The following is a 16,051-nucleotide window of genomic DNA, read 5'->3' as shown; positions in this document are numbered from 1 at the left end:
TCATGTTTTCAGATCATCCAGCGATGTAGCCGCTAATGTCTATGTTGCCCTGGATGAGGAGGAGGAGGAGGAGGAGGAGCGTGCCAGAGAGGCGGCGCAGGCTGCCGCAGAGGGGCAGGCAGCAGCCGCCCAGGCTGGAGGGGACACCTGACCGACAGGACGAGGAGGGGGAGGAGGACGTCGTGGCCCCACGGCAACGGAGGCACCCGAGGGCGCCCCGTGTGTACCGGCCCCGGCAGTCATACCAGGACCTCACGGACCCGGGAATGCAGGAGGAGACTCCGGATGAGGCGGGAAACCGTGGCACACATCTGCCACCTGCTGGCACACCTGTCACCGCGTGGCACTGGCGGGGGACACCTTCTCCCCGTGTCCGTCAAGGTTACGGTGGCCCTGAACTTTTATGCAACGGGGTCATTCCAGGCACCGAGTGGGGACCTGTCCGGCATATCGCAGACATCGGTGCACCGGTGCATCCGGGCAGTGACAGACGCCCTATATGCCATGGCGCACCGCTACATCCGCTTCCCTGTGGACCGGGCCAGCCAAAATGCCCGGGCCGTGGGCTTCTCTGCTGTGGCCGGTTCCCCATGGTCCAGGGCGTGATTGATGGGATGCACGTCGCCGTGCGGCCACCTGCAGAGAACAGGGCCGTGTTCACCAATAGGAAGGGGACTATTCGATGAACATACAGGTGGTCTGCGACCACCGCATGATGATCCTGCACGTCTGCGCCCATTACCTGGGCAGTGTACACGACTCATACATGTTGTCATGGTCATCCATCACCGGCATGTACGAGGGACGCCTTCCCCGGCTGAGGGGCTGGTTGCTGGGCGACAGGGGCTACCCATTGCGATCGTGGCTGATGACGCCTATACGGAGGCCACACAATGAGGCGGAGAACCGCTACAATGATGCCCATGTAGCGACATTTGGCGTGCTGAGGTGCCTGGACCTCTCTGGGGGGCACCCTCCAGTATCGGTCAGATAGGGTCGGCCGCATCATTGTGGTGTGCTGAGTCCTGCACAACATAGCCCAGCAGAGGGGCGATGTGCCGCAGGCAGAGGAGGGCGGAGTGGAGGAGCAGCAGGAAGAGGCGCAGTCCCTCCCCAGATGAGGGGGATGGGGGGCAATGGTCAGGGCAGATGGAGCTAGACACAGGTGGGGTGGCTGTCCACCATTACCGGCTGGCCCAGCGGGCACGGGACAGACTGATAGCCGCCCGCTTCACTGACTAGATGGGCGTGGGAATCGGGTAGTACGGCCAAAGACCGCACACCATGGCAACAGCTGACCACCCATGCACCCTCACCCCCCTCCCCAACCCCACCCACCCCCACCGCGCATGCTCGCCACCCCCCCCCCCCACCATTGCCGATCCACCTGCGGTACAACGGCCGGGCTCACACAGTTGCGGGTGGACGCGTGTCTATTGCAGGCCATGGAGGATGATGACAACACCGCCCTGCGATGAGCTCCTGGCTCCACATCGTTGGACTATGTCTGACCCATGGACACAGTACCACCATCCACCCGGACCATCCCTGCATGCGGCTGTGACACTGCAGCGCACGGTCCCGTCCTCTGCCCGGTGGGATGTTGATGGCGGGCCCAGGGGGAAGGGGCAGACTCACCTGGGGCTGAGGTAAGACCACCCCTCACACACACACACTTGCGCTCAACGTACATGACACCCCCGCACGCTTTGGACAGAGCACAAAGGCAGCTTCTGTAGGTGTAACATTGACTTTAATAACCAAAGGAGTTCATGCACGTGCCCTAGCCCCTAAAACTCATCTGTGCCCTGCACCCGTGCCAACTTACTCAGTGTCTAATTGTTTGGCCTTACGGGCCCTTTGACTACGTCTACGTGGTTCCCCAGACGGTACAGCAGAACTGGAGGTGGACTCCTGTGATTCCTGCCCTCTGACACTGGGATCCCTTTGGCGGCCGTTTCCTGGGGCGCCCTGGCCTAGATGGGCCAGGCTGCGGCCCCGGGCGACTGGGATGGCGAGCTGCCAGCCTGTCCTGCCTGTTGCCCACCTGATGCACCTGGGACGGAAGGGGGGGAGTCCGAGGTGTCGCGGTGTTCCGGGACCTCCCCTACAGGGGGACCCGGGTCGGACCACACCACCTCCTCCTCCCTCGGGGTGCCCGATGGCCCCCAGGCCTCTACATGGGTGGGGGATGCGAACGGACTGGCCATCCGACGCCCCCCCCGACATCTGGCGCTGCCAGTCCTGGAGGCCCGTGCTGGTATCGACAGGGGTCTGCAGGTTTGCAGCCATGGAGCCCAGGGGGTTGGCAAACCCTGTCTATGACTGTGCGACGCCGGCTCGCACATGGCCAATGGCGCCGATGCCCTCAGCGATGGCCTGCAGAGACTGGGCCATGACCTGCTGAGACTGGGCCATGGCCTGCTGAGACTGGGCCATGGCCTGCTGAGACTGGGCTATGGCCTGCTGAGACTGGGTCATGGCCTGCTGAGACTGGGCTATGGCCTGCTGAGACTGGGCCATGGCCTGCTGAGACTGGGTCATGGCCTGCTGAGACTGGGCTATGGCCTGCTGAGACTGGGCCATGGCCTGCAGAGACTGGGCTATGGCCTGCTGAGACTGGGCCATGGCCTGCAGAGACTGGGCTATGGCTTTGAGCGCCTCTGCCATCTGCCGCTGGCGCTGGCTCATGGCCTCCTGTGAGAGGGCAGCCATGTCCTGGGCCACAGACACCGCCTGCACGGACAGCCCCAGGCCTCGCAAACCGTTCCCCATGTCTGACACCGTTGCACCCATTGCCCTCCACCGCGGACGCCACCCATGCGGTGTCGGCCTGGGTGGCACGTTATGACCGGCACCACTCCCAGCTCCTGGACGCGGGTGGACTCCTCCACCTGCGACTGCAGCCGCCGCAAGCCGGCCGTCACCCTCTTCGCTCGTCTCCGGGTCGGTGGTTGCATCGGATCTATGGGTGGGTGTGGAAACTCCAGGAACCCGGGATCCATCTGGGCGGCAGATGTTCGCTTGGGCTGGGCTGCCCTCCGACCGCCCGGCCCCTCTGCTGCTCCTACCTCCACCTGCTGTACCGGGACGGCTGTGTTGTGCGCACCAGTGAGTGTACCAGACGCCTCATCACTAATGAGCCCAACCGAGGTGAGTGTTTCTGAGATGGTGGAGGGTGTTGGTGACAGCAGTGGCGTTGTGTCATGCTCTTCGTCCCACTCTGAGTCCATGGCACTTTGGGGTGGGGGTTCGTCTCCACCCATCCACTCGGAGTCACTGTCCGGTATTTCGTCTTCCTGGGTAGTGCTGTCCCGGGTAGGGGGGTGTCCCGGGTAGGGGTGTCCTGGGTAGGGGTGTCCTGGGTAGTGGTGTCCTGGCTCGGCTGTGACGGGGGCCTGTGGCTGCCCCTCTCGTCGCTGGGTGGCACACGCCTGCGTCGTCGCACCCGCACGTGACGGGGGCGTCGTCTCCCCTGTTGCTCCAGGTCTCCCCGTCTCCCGTGGTCTCCGAGGGCCATCCTGCGGGCATCGCATGCCGGAGGGTCCGGGTCTCTCCGTCTCCCGTGTGTTGTGCGAGGGGCATCCTGCGGGCGTCGCATGCCGGAGGGTCCGGGTCTCTCCGTCTCCCGTGGTGTGCGAGGGGCATCCTGCGGGCGTCGCATGCCGGAGGGTCCGGGTCTCTCCGTCTCCCGTGGTGTGCGAGGGGCATCCTGCGGGCATCGCATGCCGGAGGGTCCGGGTCTCTCCGTCTCCCATGGCCTCCGAGGGGCATCCTGCGGGCGGTCTGCATCTGCGGGGATGGGTGCCTCAACGTTTGCTCCTGCGATACACAATGAAGCATGCATGGTTAGACACGCAGGCAGTGATCAGGTGATACGGGGGAGGGGGGATATAGGGGAGGGGGGATATGGGGACGGGCTGTCGGTGGCTCACTCGCTAGTACGCCCCCGACCTCTGCATCAGCAACCTCCCGGTCCTCAGGTCCGCCAGCCAGTTCCAGGGCCCTTTCCTCGTGTTCGGTCAGTGGCCTCTCATCAGCGGGCCCTCCTCCAGTCCTCACATGCTCCCTGGTGTTGTGTGCGCGTTTCTCCTGTGGCGGGGGGGGGGGGGGGGGAATGGTGGCAGGGGTAAAAGGCAACAGTGTTAGGCAGGTATATGAATGCGCACCATCGGTTGCGCGTGTATTGCAGAGGTTAAGGTTAGGGCTGGATTCACTTGGGGATATGGGGGAGGGGGGATATGGGGGTAGGGAGGGATATGGGGGAGGGGGGACATGGGGGAGGGGGAGGGGGGATATGGGAGAGGGGGGATATGGGGGAGGGGGGATAAGGGGGAGGGGGGATATGGGGGTGTCAAATTCCAAATTTCTTTACCCGTCAGTCTGGCCTCAATAAAAGTCGAGATGGATTTGCAGGTACAGTATTAGTTATTTTATTTGGCTTGCAAGCCTGACTCAGTTCACAGTGGTACAAAGCACATCTTGCTTCGTACACCTCTGGAATCAAGTGAGGCTGTAGAACAAAGAAATCTCTACTGATACATTCAAATGGCATCAAGTTTCACATACACGATTCCCATAGGTCATCCTATATCCCTCCTGACCTGTTGATATATTCTGATTGGCTCACTTCCAATCCCTTCCTCTGGCCCCTATTACCCAGCATCCTTTTCTCCTCCTTTGGTGGACACACCTCCCCCTTGCTTTGCCATGCGGTCTGAAATCCTTTGTCTGTGAACTCACCAGGATGAGACTGGCCTATCTCTACATTACAGTAACTAATATCTCTAAAGTAACTATTTTATATCACATTCGTCATTCCCTCCTTTTATCATTCCATGATAACCAAACTATCCAATCCATAGCTACGGTCCCTCATCTAAAAAGATCCGTCGCTGCATTTCCAATTCCTGGCGTAGCCCCCCTCATCTGCTGCACCCTCATGGATTTTGACAACTAGATTTTAGGGGCGTCTATCTGTTCCAGTGCACCCCGCATTCTACCCATCACGCATTTAAGGATGGCCAGGCCCACAAAGATGCAGCCAATAGCCACCACTAAATACATGGCCATATTTACCAACCAGTCCTTCCAACCTCCAAATCCCCAGTTACCCCAAGAGCCAGGATCCTGCATTCCGTCCAGGTGATCCCGTATGTGATCCATAAATTTAGTGATGTTAGCGGTCAAGTCCTTGAACTCCCATGATACACTTGCCCTGTACTATGGCGCATACCCCACCCTCACGGGCCAGAAGATAGTCAAGTGCATACCGGTTCTGCATTGCAAACAACCGCAGCTGAGACAACACCTTGGTTATTGCCCCGAGGGCTCCCAAGGTTTCATTTCCCAAGATGGTAAGGCCACAAATAAAATAATTCCTATTGCTGACAGCCAAGGAACCCCCCATACCTCCCAGTGTCAATACGCTCAGAATCCCCCACCCGGCTGAGTGGCCCCGGTTGGGTGCGAGAACCTGAGGTTTTTTCCAGTTCTCGCAAAATTCAGCAGAGACTGCCCGGCGTGCTAACTGATTATGCCAGCTTCCACGCCGAAGGGCAGGGGACTGTGTTAGGGACTAGAGTCCCAATAGCAATTTGGCGGGGAAATGGGGGTGACAAAACATTGGTCGCTGTGCCATTAAATAAATAGTATCCTTGCTCCGTGTACAGGCTAGCATCACAATCAGTATATCGGTTGCGTAAGGATCCCCCAGTAGCCCAGTTTATCCAGCTTCGAAACGCCCATTCGGGCCGCCTAGCAATGCGGAAAACCCTAGTCCCAACAGTGATATGAGAGACATTCCCCCAGCCACAAAGGAGCTGGAGGCCGGCGTTCAATGGAACGCAAGTGGTGTTGTAACAAACGCATTGGCCAGACGCCTGGGTGATATGGCACATCCTGTCCGTACAGGTGGGGAACAGACATGTTATATTCGTGTCCACCTCTACCAGCAAACAACCGTATCCTTCACTGCTGAAACAATTCTCGTACGACCGGGAATCCCTATAGGGAGTGAAGTGGCTAGGTATATACGCCCTCCACCGTTGCAGCCTATCATACTGTGAATGGGAATTATCCCGAGGAAGGGGAAGGCAAATAGCCGGTGGTGCTGAACCCTGATCGTAAGGAAGAGTGACGTGCTCGGGCAATGGCTCGGAACGCTGACAATGAACCACCGTTTGGGGAGTGCCCCAAAACGGTGAAACAGAAAATAACCTAGACACCGCTGCGGGGTTCGGGTAGCAGACAACCCATCCGTGGCCATACAAGCGGTGGTAAATCTGGTAGAAGTGATTCATACTACCCAGGTTTTCCTCAGTTTGGCCTTTAACTGAATTAAGTGTATCTCCCGGTAACCTACGTTCTAGCTGTACTTCCCTTCTCACACGCCCCGTCCTCTCTCTAGTCCCTCTCTCTCTCTCACAGCCTCTTCCTACGCTCTCCTGACGGCCTGATGTTACCTTTATTGCACCAATCTTAACACATCCCAAATCAAATTTACATGTATTCCAAAAACAAGGCAATGTCCATATAATGTTCCCTTCCCATCGCCGGGACCGGTGCAATTGCTTCATGAGTCCTGCATTCTCCTTAACTTTGACGACCTTCCATGAATCGATACCGTATCCTCGTATATGGGGCCAGCGAAGAACATCACCTTTGCATAAATGAAATGTCCTTGTAGTTTGGTTGGGGTTACAAATGTAGATAATATTCCCCTTTTCCATGTCCGTCGCCAATAACACACCAAGCGAGGTGAGGCCGTAGATCACACAGGCGGTGCGTAGCCACCCCATCATATTCCACAGCTGTAAAATGGCACTGTAGAAGGGAGGCAGGTTAGTAACCGACCTTTTACAGTAGTGGAGATGGACCCAATTTACAGTGATGAAGGTGGACCCAAGCACTTCGCCCCTCCACTTTAACTGCTGTGGGGGTGGTAAGGAGAACTTGGAAGGGCCCGTCCCATTGCGGCTCCGACCCCTTCCTAGTCCAATTTTTGACCATGACATAACTGCCGGGCTTGACTGAAAGTGAGCTAAGTACTGGGGGCAATGGCTGGTGAGCCGCCCGGACCTGGCCATGGAGCTCCTTGAGCACCTGCGTGAGGGCTAGAACATAGGTGGTCATCTCTTCAGTCATATGGTGAAACTGAACCAGTCTGGAAGCATGCAGGCCCCAGGGAGTTCTAAGAGGCCTGCCATAAAGAATCTCGGCAGGAGAGAGCCGGGCCGGTCCTGCAGGTGTAACCCGCAGCTGGAAGAGGGCAACGGGGAGCAACTTAATCCATGTCAGTCCCGTGTCTGCTCTTAATTTAGGCAATTTAGTTTTGAGGGTCCGATTGTGTCTCTCAACCAACCCGGCCGCCTGCGGTCTGTAAGCACAGTGTAACTGCTGGCGTATGCCCAACTGGGAGCAAAACTCCTTGTTAAATTTGTCCAATAAAATGAGGCCCATTATCAGAACTTAACTGAGCTGGTATGCCGTACCGGGGAATGATTTCCCTCATCAAAACCTTAACCACAGTAGCAGCTTTATTATCGATAGTCAGATACGCCTCGACCCATCTGCTGAACACATCCACAATGACCAAAACATATTTATAACATTGACTCCTTTCCAACTCAATGTAATCCATTTGGAGCGTCTCAAAGGGACCACTGGGCAACGGGGTTTGCCCCATCCCACAAGGGATACCTTTTCCGGTGTTATATTGCTGACAAATCAAACACCGATTACTGATACTCTGGGCCAACCCCTGCATTTTAGGGTGCCACCAAGTGTCCAGCAACAAATCACTAGTCCCCCGAGCCCCACAATGAGTTGCAAAGTGTACACATTCGATGACCCATAAAGCCAGTGTGGTGGTATGTATTAGGGGTCATGTGGGACTGTGAAGCCGTGATGCTATTGGCTGACAGATCCCGGGTCCTGGTTGGCTGTTGACTCCTGGCTCCGCCCTGAAGGCGGAGTATAAAAACCCGAACTTCTCCCCGCCGCTTCATTCTGTTGCTGAACTGCTGGGGACAAGTCTCGCTTAATAAAGCCTCATCGACTTCATCACTACTCATCTCTCTCGTAAGTCATTGTGCGCTACAATTTATTAAGCGAGCTTAAAGGACTATGGAGCTCCGGATCGCCCCGGAATGCCTGCGGATCAGCCCCCACGCAGCGAACTCGGCAGCAGTTTTTAAACACTGGCAAGCTTGTTTTGAAGGCTACCTCCGAACGGCCCCCGGCCGGATCACAGAAGACCAGAAAATGCAGGTCCTGCATTCGAGGGTAAGCCCGGAAATTTACCCTCTCATAGAAGACGCAGAGGATTTCCCGACTGCGCTCGCAGCACTGAAGGGCATCTACGTTCGCCCCGTGAACCAGGTCTACGTACGCTACCAACTCGCAACGAGACGGCAAAGTCCCGGAGAATCGTTAGAAGAATTCTACGCCGCGCTGCTAATTTTGGGACGGGGCTGCAGCTGCCCGCCGGTGAACGCGAACGAACACACGGACATGCTAATTCGCGATGCGTTTGTGGCAGGTATGAACTCTCCCCAAATCCGCCAAAGACTTTTAGAAAGAGAGTCGCTAGGACTCTCAGAGGCACGGGCCATTGCAGCTTCCCTAGTTGTGGCCTCGCAAAACGCCCGCGCCTACGGCCTCGACCGCGCAGCAGCCCCTCGGGCTCCGTGGACCCCCGTCGCGACAAACCCCCCCCCCCCTCCCTCACAGGCTTGTGCGGTTAAAGCGCCAGGCCATCCCGGGGGGGCCCGCTGCTATTTCTGCGGGCAAGCGAAACACCCCCGGCAGCGCTGCCCGGCCCGCGCAGCTATTTGCAAAAGCTGCGGCAAGAAGGGCCATTACGCGGCTGTGTGCCGGTCCCGGGGGGTCGCCGCAATCCCCGGGGAAGAACGAGCCCAGCGCATCCCAAACGCTCCCCAACCCCCCCAGCGCCCCATGTGCGACCCGCGGGCGCCGCCATTTTGGGTCCCGGGCACCACGAGGGGAGGATGGGCGCCGCCATCTTGTGACCCCCCAGCCACGTGCGATTCATGGGGGCGGCCATTTTGTCCACCCCCGACCACGTGCGATCCATGGGGGCGGCCATTTTGTCCACCCCCGACCACGTGCGATTCATGGGGCGGCCATTTTGTCCACCCCCCGGCCGTGTGCGATTCATGGGCGCCGCCATCTTGGATGACAACAAAGGACCCCAGCATCGACGGCTCCACGGGGTCCGAAGAAGACGCCGAGACACTACGACCACGACTGGCTTCGGTGACGCTAGATCAATCACGGCCCCGGACGCTCCAGACGACGACAACAACGGTGCTAATCAACGGACACGAGACATCATGCCTGATCGACTCCGGGAGCACCGAAAGTTTCATTCACCCAGACACGGTAAGACGCTGTTTTCTGACCATCCATCCAAGTACGCAAAAGATTTCCCTAGCTGCAGGATCCCACTCCGTAGAGATCAAAGGGTTCTGCATCGCGAACCTAACGGTGCAAGGGAGGGAGTTTAAAAACTACAGGCTCTACGTCCTTCCCCAACTCTGCGCGCCCACATTACTGGGATTAGATTTCCAGTGTAACCTGCAGAGCCTAACATTTCAATTCGGCGGCCCAATACCCCCACTCACTATCTGCGGCCTCGCAACTCTCAAGGTTGAACCGCCGTCCTTGTTTGCAAACCTCACCCCGGATTGCAAACCCGTCGCCACTAGGAGCAGACGGTACAGCGCCCAGGACCGGATATTTATTCGGTCTGAAGTCCAGCGGTTGCTGAAGGAAGGCATAATCCAGGCCAGCAATAGTCCCTGGAGAGCCCAGGTGGTAGTAGTAAAGACCGGGGAGAAGCAAAGGATGGTCATAGACTATAGCCAGACCATCAACAGGTACACACAGCTAGATGCGTACCCTCTCCCCCGCATATCCGACATGGTAAATCGGATTGCCCAGTATAAGGTTTTCTCCACCGTGGACCTCATGTCCGCCTACCACCAGCTCCCCATCCGCCCAGGTGACCGCAAGTACACAGCCTTTGAGGCAGACGGGCGTCTATACCACTTCCTAAGGGTCCCATTTGGTGTCACGAACGGGGTTTCGGTCTTCCAACGGGAGATGGACCGAATGGTTGACCGAATGGTTGCAGGCCACGTTTCCGTATCTCGACAACGTAACCATCTGCGGCCATGACCAGCAGGACCACGACGCCAACCTCCAAAAATTCCTCCAGACCGCTAAAGCCTTGAACCTCACATACAACGAGGAAAAGTGCGTTTTTAGCACAAACCGGTTGGCCATCCTGGGATACGTAGTGTGCAATGGGATAATAGGCCACGACCCCAAACGCATGCGCCCCCTCATGGAATTTCCCCTCCCCCACTGCTCCAAAGCCCTGAAACGTTGCCTGGGGTTCTTTTCATATTACGCCCAGTGGGTCCCCCAGTATGCAGACAAGGCCCGCCCGCTAATACAGACCACTACCTTCCCCCTGTCGACAGAGGCTCGCCAGGCCTTCAGCCGCATCAAAGCGGATATCGCAAAGGCCACGATGCGCGCCATCGACGAGTCCCTCCCTTTCCAGGTCGAGAGCGACGCCTCCGACGTAGCTCTGGCGGCCACCCTTAACCAAGCGGGCAGACCCGTGGCCTTTTTCTCCCGAACCCTCCACGCCTCAGAAATCCGCCACGCCTCAGCGGAAAAGGAAGCCCAAGCCATAGTGGAAGCTGTGCGACATTGGAGGCATTACCTGGCCGGCAGGAGATTCACTCTCCTCACCGATCAACGGTCGGTAGCCTTCATGTTCGATAATGCACAGCGGGGCAAAATAAAAAATGACAAGATCTTAAGGTGGAGGATCGAGCTCTCCACCTTCAACTATGAGATCTTGTACCGTCCCGGAAAGCTGAACGAGCCGTCCGATGCCCTATCCCGCGGCACATGTGCCAACGCACAAATAGACCGTCTCCAAGCCCTCCACGAGGAACTCTGCCACCCGGGGGTCACTCGGTTCTACCATTTTATAAAGTCCCGCAACCTCCCCTACTCTGTGGAGGAGGTCCGTACAGTCACCAGGAACTGCCACATCTGTGCGGAGTGCAAACCGCACTTTTTCAGGCCGGATAGAGCGCACCTGATCAAGGCTTCCCACCCCTTTGAACGCCTCAGTCTGGATTTCAAAGGGCCCCTCCCCTCCACCGACCGCAACACATACTTCCTGAACGTGGTGGACGAGTACTCCCGTTTCCCCTTCGCCATCCCCTGCCCCGACATGACAGCGGCCACAGTCATTAAAGCCCTTGGCACCATATTCACATTGTTCGGTTGCCCCGCATACGTCCACAGCGACAGGGGGTCCTCCTTCATGAGTGACGAGCTGCGCCAGTTCCTGCTCAGCAAGGGCATAGCCTCGAGCAGGACGACCAGTTACAACCCCCGGGGGAACGGGCAAGTAGAGAGGGAGAACGGCACGGTCTGGAAGACCGTCCTACTGGCCCTACGGTCCAGGGATCTCCCAGTTTCCCGGTGGCAGGAGGTCCTCCCGGACGCTCTCCACTCCATCCGGTCGCTGCTGTGTACCACCACTAACCAAACTGCCCATGAGCGCCTCCTTGTCTTCCCCAGGAAGTCCTCCTCCGGAATGTCGCTGCCGACCTAGCTGGCGGCCCCAGGACCCATCTTGCTCCGGAAACATGTGCGGGCGCACAAGTCGGACCCGTTGGTCGAGAGGGTTCACCTCCTCCACGCGAACCAGCAGTACGCCTACGTTGCGTACCCCGACGGCTGACAGGACACGGTCTCCCTGCGAGACCTGGCGCCCGCCGGCAACACACACACCCCCCCCCGACACCGATCATCCCCTCCCTCCCACCGGCGCACCCCACGGCCGCTCCCTTCCCGGGAGGATCGGTCCTCCTCCCGTGCCCGCCCAGGAGTAAAACAGGAACAAACACCGAAACAGTCCCGGAGACGACAACGCCGGAACAAGCACCTGCACCACCACCGGGGCTGAGGCGATCGACGAGGAAGACCAGACCGCCCGCTCGACTCGTGGCATTGGCGTGACACCAAGAATGTTGTTGGACTGTAACAAAAAAAATTTTCTCTTACTAATATTGTAAATAGTTCCACAAACCTTGTACATAGCCCAGTGTAGGGCTAAAACTGTAATAACATGCCCGAAATCTTCCTCCCAGGACCAGCCTTGTAAACCCCTACCACCATGCGAACCACCACCCCGCCGGGTTCATTTTTAACAAGGGGTGAATGTGGTGGTATGTATTAGGGGTCATGTGGGACTGTGAAGCCGTGATGCTATTGGCTGACAGATCCCGGGTCCTAGTTGGCTGTTGACTCCTGGCTCCGCCCTGAAGGCGGAGTATAAGAACCCGAGCTTCTCCCCGCCGCTTCATTCTGTTTCTGAACTGCTGGGGACAAGTCTCGCTTAATAAAGCCTCATCGACTTCATCACTACTCGTCTCTCTCGTAAGCCATTGTGCGCTACAGCCAGTACATCAGACATACAGGTCTGATGTGCAGGCGTGGTCCATAAAGAGGAAACAGAATCATATGTACAACCTAACCGTTTCCACATTTGTTTATCACTCTCAGGAGCGTCCTCCTGTAACCTTATGACGTCTTGGATGGTTGGCATTGACTTGTCAGAAGCAGACATATTTATAGTAGATCGTTTAGTCGGACTTAACATTTTAGGCACCATCACTTGCTGAATTTGCGCGGCTGTCCGCGCTGCACAATCTGCTTGTTCATTACCAACGTCAACTGGGGTCTTACCATTTGTGTGGGCAGCGCATTTAATAATGGAAATCTGCGTGGGCATAAGGAGGGCCCGCAGTAGGTCATTAACTAAACCCCGGTGGGATATTTCCGTGCCTGCCGAGGTAAGGAATCCCCTATTCTTCCAGAGTTGTCCGAAGTCATGAACTACCCCGAAAGCGTATCGGGAGTCAGTGTAAATATTTACCCGACGATCTACCCCAAGTATACATGCACGGGTGAGGGCAAAAAGTTTGGCTTGTTGGGCTGAGTAAGGGGTCTGGAAAGCTGCTGCTTCTAGAATCAGACCATCCAGTTCTACGATTGCATAACCGGACAATCTCCGGCCAGTGGGGCTTACTAATGCACTGCCACCAACATACATAATCATGTCAGGTTGTTCTAGCGGAATATCACTCAGATCGTCCCTTATTGTGGTAGTTTCCTGAATCAAGGCTAAACAGTCGTGGACAGGTGCGTCCTCATGGACAGGGGGACCGCTAAGAAAACAGGCTGGATTGATTGTGGTACAATATTTAAATGTCAGACGTGGATTGTTCAAAAGGTATATCTCATACCTATTCTGACGAGCTGCGGTAAGATGCTGAGTCTGCAGTTGCCCCAATAGTGCGATTATCGAGTGGAAGCTATACACCGTAATATCCTGTTGGAGAGTGATATTGGCAGCAGCCTGCAAACTATTGTATATCGCTGCCAAGATCTGGGTGCAAACAGGGTGGCCCAACGCCACTGGGTCGAGTTTGGAAGAGTAATATGCTACGGGCCGGTGCTCGTCCCCATGTTGCTGGGTGAGTACCGCTGTTGAACATCCTTCCAGAACAGTACAGTATATCTGGAATGGTCGGTCGTACAAGGGCCTCCCGAGGGCCGGTGCTTGTAACAAGGCCTGCTTCAGGCAACGGAAGGCCTCGAGTGCCTCGGTGGTGAGAATAAAGTTTCCCTCTTTACTCGTGTAAGGCGTCAGCAGCTTTGTATAGACAGCGATGTTTGGTATCCACTGCCGACAATAATTCACCATACCCAGCCAATGACGAACCTCCTTGGCTATTGTAGGGGCGGGGAATTGGCATATTGGTTCAATCCTACTGGGTTCGAGACTTCTTTCTGTGGCTGTAAGTAAAACTCCTAAGAACTTAACCTTTCTCTGAGCCACCAAGACCTTTGATTGTGAGACAACATAACCCAACGAGGATAGGTGGTAATAATTGGATCACGTCATCCCTATTACTGGGCTCGTCAGGACTTGCTACCAATATGTCATCTACATACTGCACTAGAGTGGAACCATGCTCCAATGTCAAGGCCTGGAGTTGGGTCTGCAGACATCTGGAGAAGGGTGTAGGTGAGTTGACATACCCCTGTGGCAGTCGGGTCCAGGTATACTGCTGTCCATTGTAAGTGAAGGCAAACAAATATTGGCTTTCAGTTGCAAGTGGGAGGGCAAAGAAGGCGTGCTGAAGGTCAATTATGGCGAAGACCCGGGCTTGAGCTGGAATTTGAGCCAGTATGTGGGCAGGGTTAGGGATGAGAGCATGTAACGGCTGTACAATGGCATTGATTGAACGTAAATCCTGTACTAATCGGTACTGGTCTGGTTTGGCTGGTTTAGGCACAGCAAGTATGAGGGTGTTACATTCTGATTGGCAAGGGACCAAAATACCCTGTTGCAACAGCTCTCGAATTAATTTGTCTATAGACGGAGCAGCTTGGGATTTCAGGGGGTATTGTCGAATGGAAGGTAGCTTTACATGATCCTTAATCGTTACCTTAATAGGTGTAACATTTGTCTTTCCCACTTGTGATGGGTATTCCGCCCAGACCTGTGGATTGACATATTCCAAAACATCATGTCCCCAATGATGCTGCAGTCGAGTGTTAATTGTTTCAGGGACCTCAAAATATTTTATGGCAGTGCCGTCCGGCATGACTTGAAGTGCGTACTCTGTTGGATCCGAATGATCCACTGCCCTCCTGACCATTCGCCCCAGATCCCTGGCATGGTACTGGTCGTGGACCTGACGTGTAATATGAGGGCTTACCGAAGCTGACTGTGGCCATAAATGTGGTGATATTGTAACAAAATCGGCTGTACCTTCTTTTCCCGTGACTGTGGCTGTAACCTTGACTGGCCATTCGGTCTCAAGTAATGGCCGGTATTTGTCCTCCAACTCCCTGTTTTGTCCGGTTCTGTCATAGGCCAGGGTAACGTGATGAAGTGAATGTTCAATGTCTAACGTCCACCACTGGGGGGTGATAGAAATATAGCACTGTTGTCTCATCCTCCATGATTGAACCGTTACCCCTTCGTCTCCGCACTCTAGCTGTAGCTGGAAGATACACAGTAAATCTCGAGCCAACAAGTTACAGTCCAATCCAGTAGTCCGTACAAACTGATGATCTGCAGACTTATTCTCGTAAGTGACTGTCACAGGTTCAGAAATAGGATACTCACACACCTGTCCTTGGAACCCCAACAATTGCTGCGTGTGGTCGGATAATGGTAGTCGAAGTTCTGATTGCACAGAAGACATGGCTGCTCCAGTGTCGATTACAAATGAGTGATGTTGATCTCCTATCTGCAGAGAGATAATAGGTTCCCTGACCGATTGGAGAGTCCTTATGACTAAATTAGCTAGTCAATCCTGTGTTGGGAAAGGGTTTGCCTGGGAGAAGTCAGTGTATCTCGTCTGTCCTCCCCTTGGTGGGTAACCCCTCCTTTGGGTCGGATAATCTCCTTCTGCTGCCTGTCTTTTAAAGGGGCATTCCTGTTGCCAGTGATCTGCACGGCTGCAATTAAAACATGCATTGCTCCCTCTATATCTGCCCCGTCCTCGTCTCCCAGTAGACCAATGGCCCCTCAGAGGGGGCGGCGGTTGTAAAGCTGTTGATGCATACGGTGGGCCATAAAAAGGAGCTGAGGGTCCCTTCGGGTGGGTTTGATATCCTCCCCCTCGCTGATCCACCCACCCAAAGTCACAATATTGGGGCTCCAGCTGGTAAGCTACCATTTCTGCCGTTTGTTGGGGTCGCAGATCATCCTTTTTCATTACATACTCAGTCTTAACCTTTAGGGGTTAGGGGTTGGATTACGAGGAGAGGTTGAGTAGACTGGGACTGTACTCGTTGGAATTTAGAAGGATGAGTGGGGATCTTATAGAAACATATAAGATTATGAAGGGAATAGATAGGATAGATGCGGGCAGGTTGTTTCCACTGGCGGGTGAAAGCAGAACTAGGGGGCATA

The 16,051-nt window shown here is 55.7% G+C and overlaps 1 protein-coding gene across 1 annotated transcript in view; it reads right to left on the bottom strand.

Moving 5' to 3' along the window:
• The window catches only part of LOC140403216 (uncharacterized), a 220,242-nt gene that overhangs the window by 113,134 nt on the left and 91,057 nt on the right, over positions 1-16,051 (bottom strand). The window contains exon 6 of the mRNA XM_072490975.1: positions 12,002-12,094. Coding sequence (XP_072347076.1) covers positions 12,002-12,094 — 93 coding nt within the window. The remainder of the gene's footprint in view (positions 1-12,001; positions 12,095-16,051) is intronic.

This window comes from Scyliorhinus torazame, chromosome 27 (genome assembly GCF_047496885.1).
Source record: "Scyliorhinus torazame isolate Kashiwa2021f chromosome 27, sScyTor2.1, whole genome shotgun sequence".
NCBI classification, from domain to species: domain Eukaryota; kingdom Metazoa; phylum Chordata; class Chondrichthyes; order Carcharhiniformes; family Scyliorhinidae; genus Scyliorhinus; species Scyliorhinus torazame.
The sequence above is the reverse complement of the archived record's forward strand: the minus strand, read 5'-3'. Positions and strand labels throughout refer to the sequence as shown.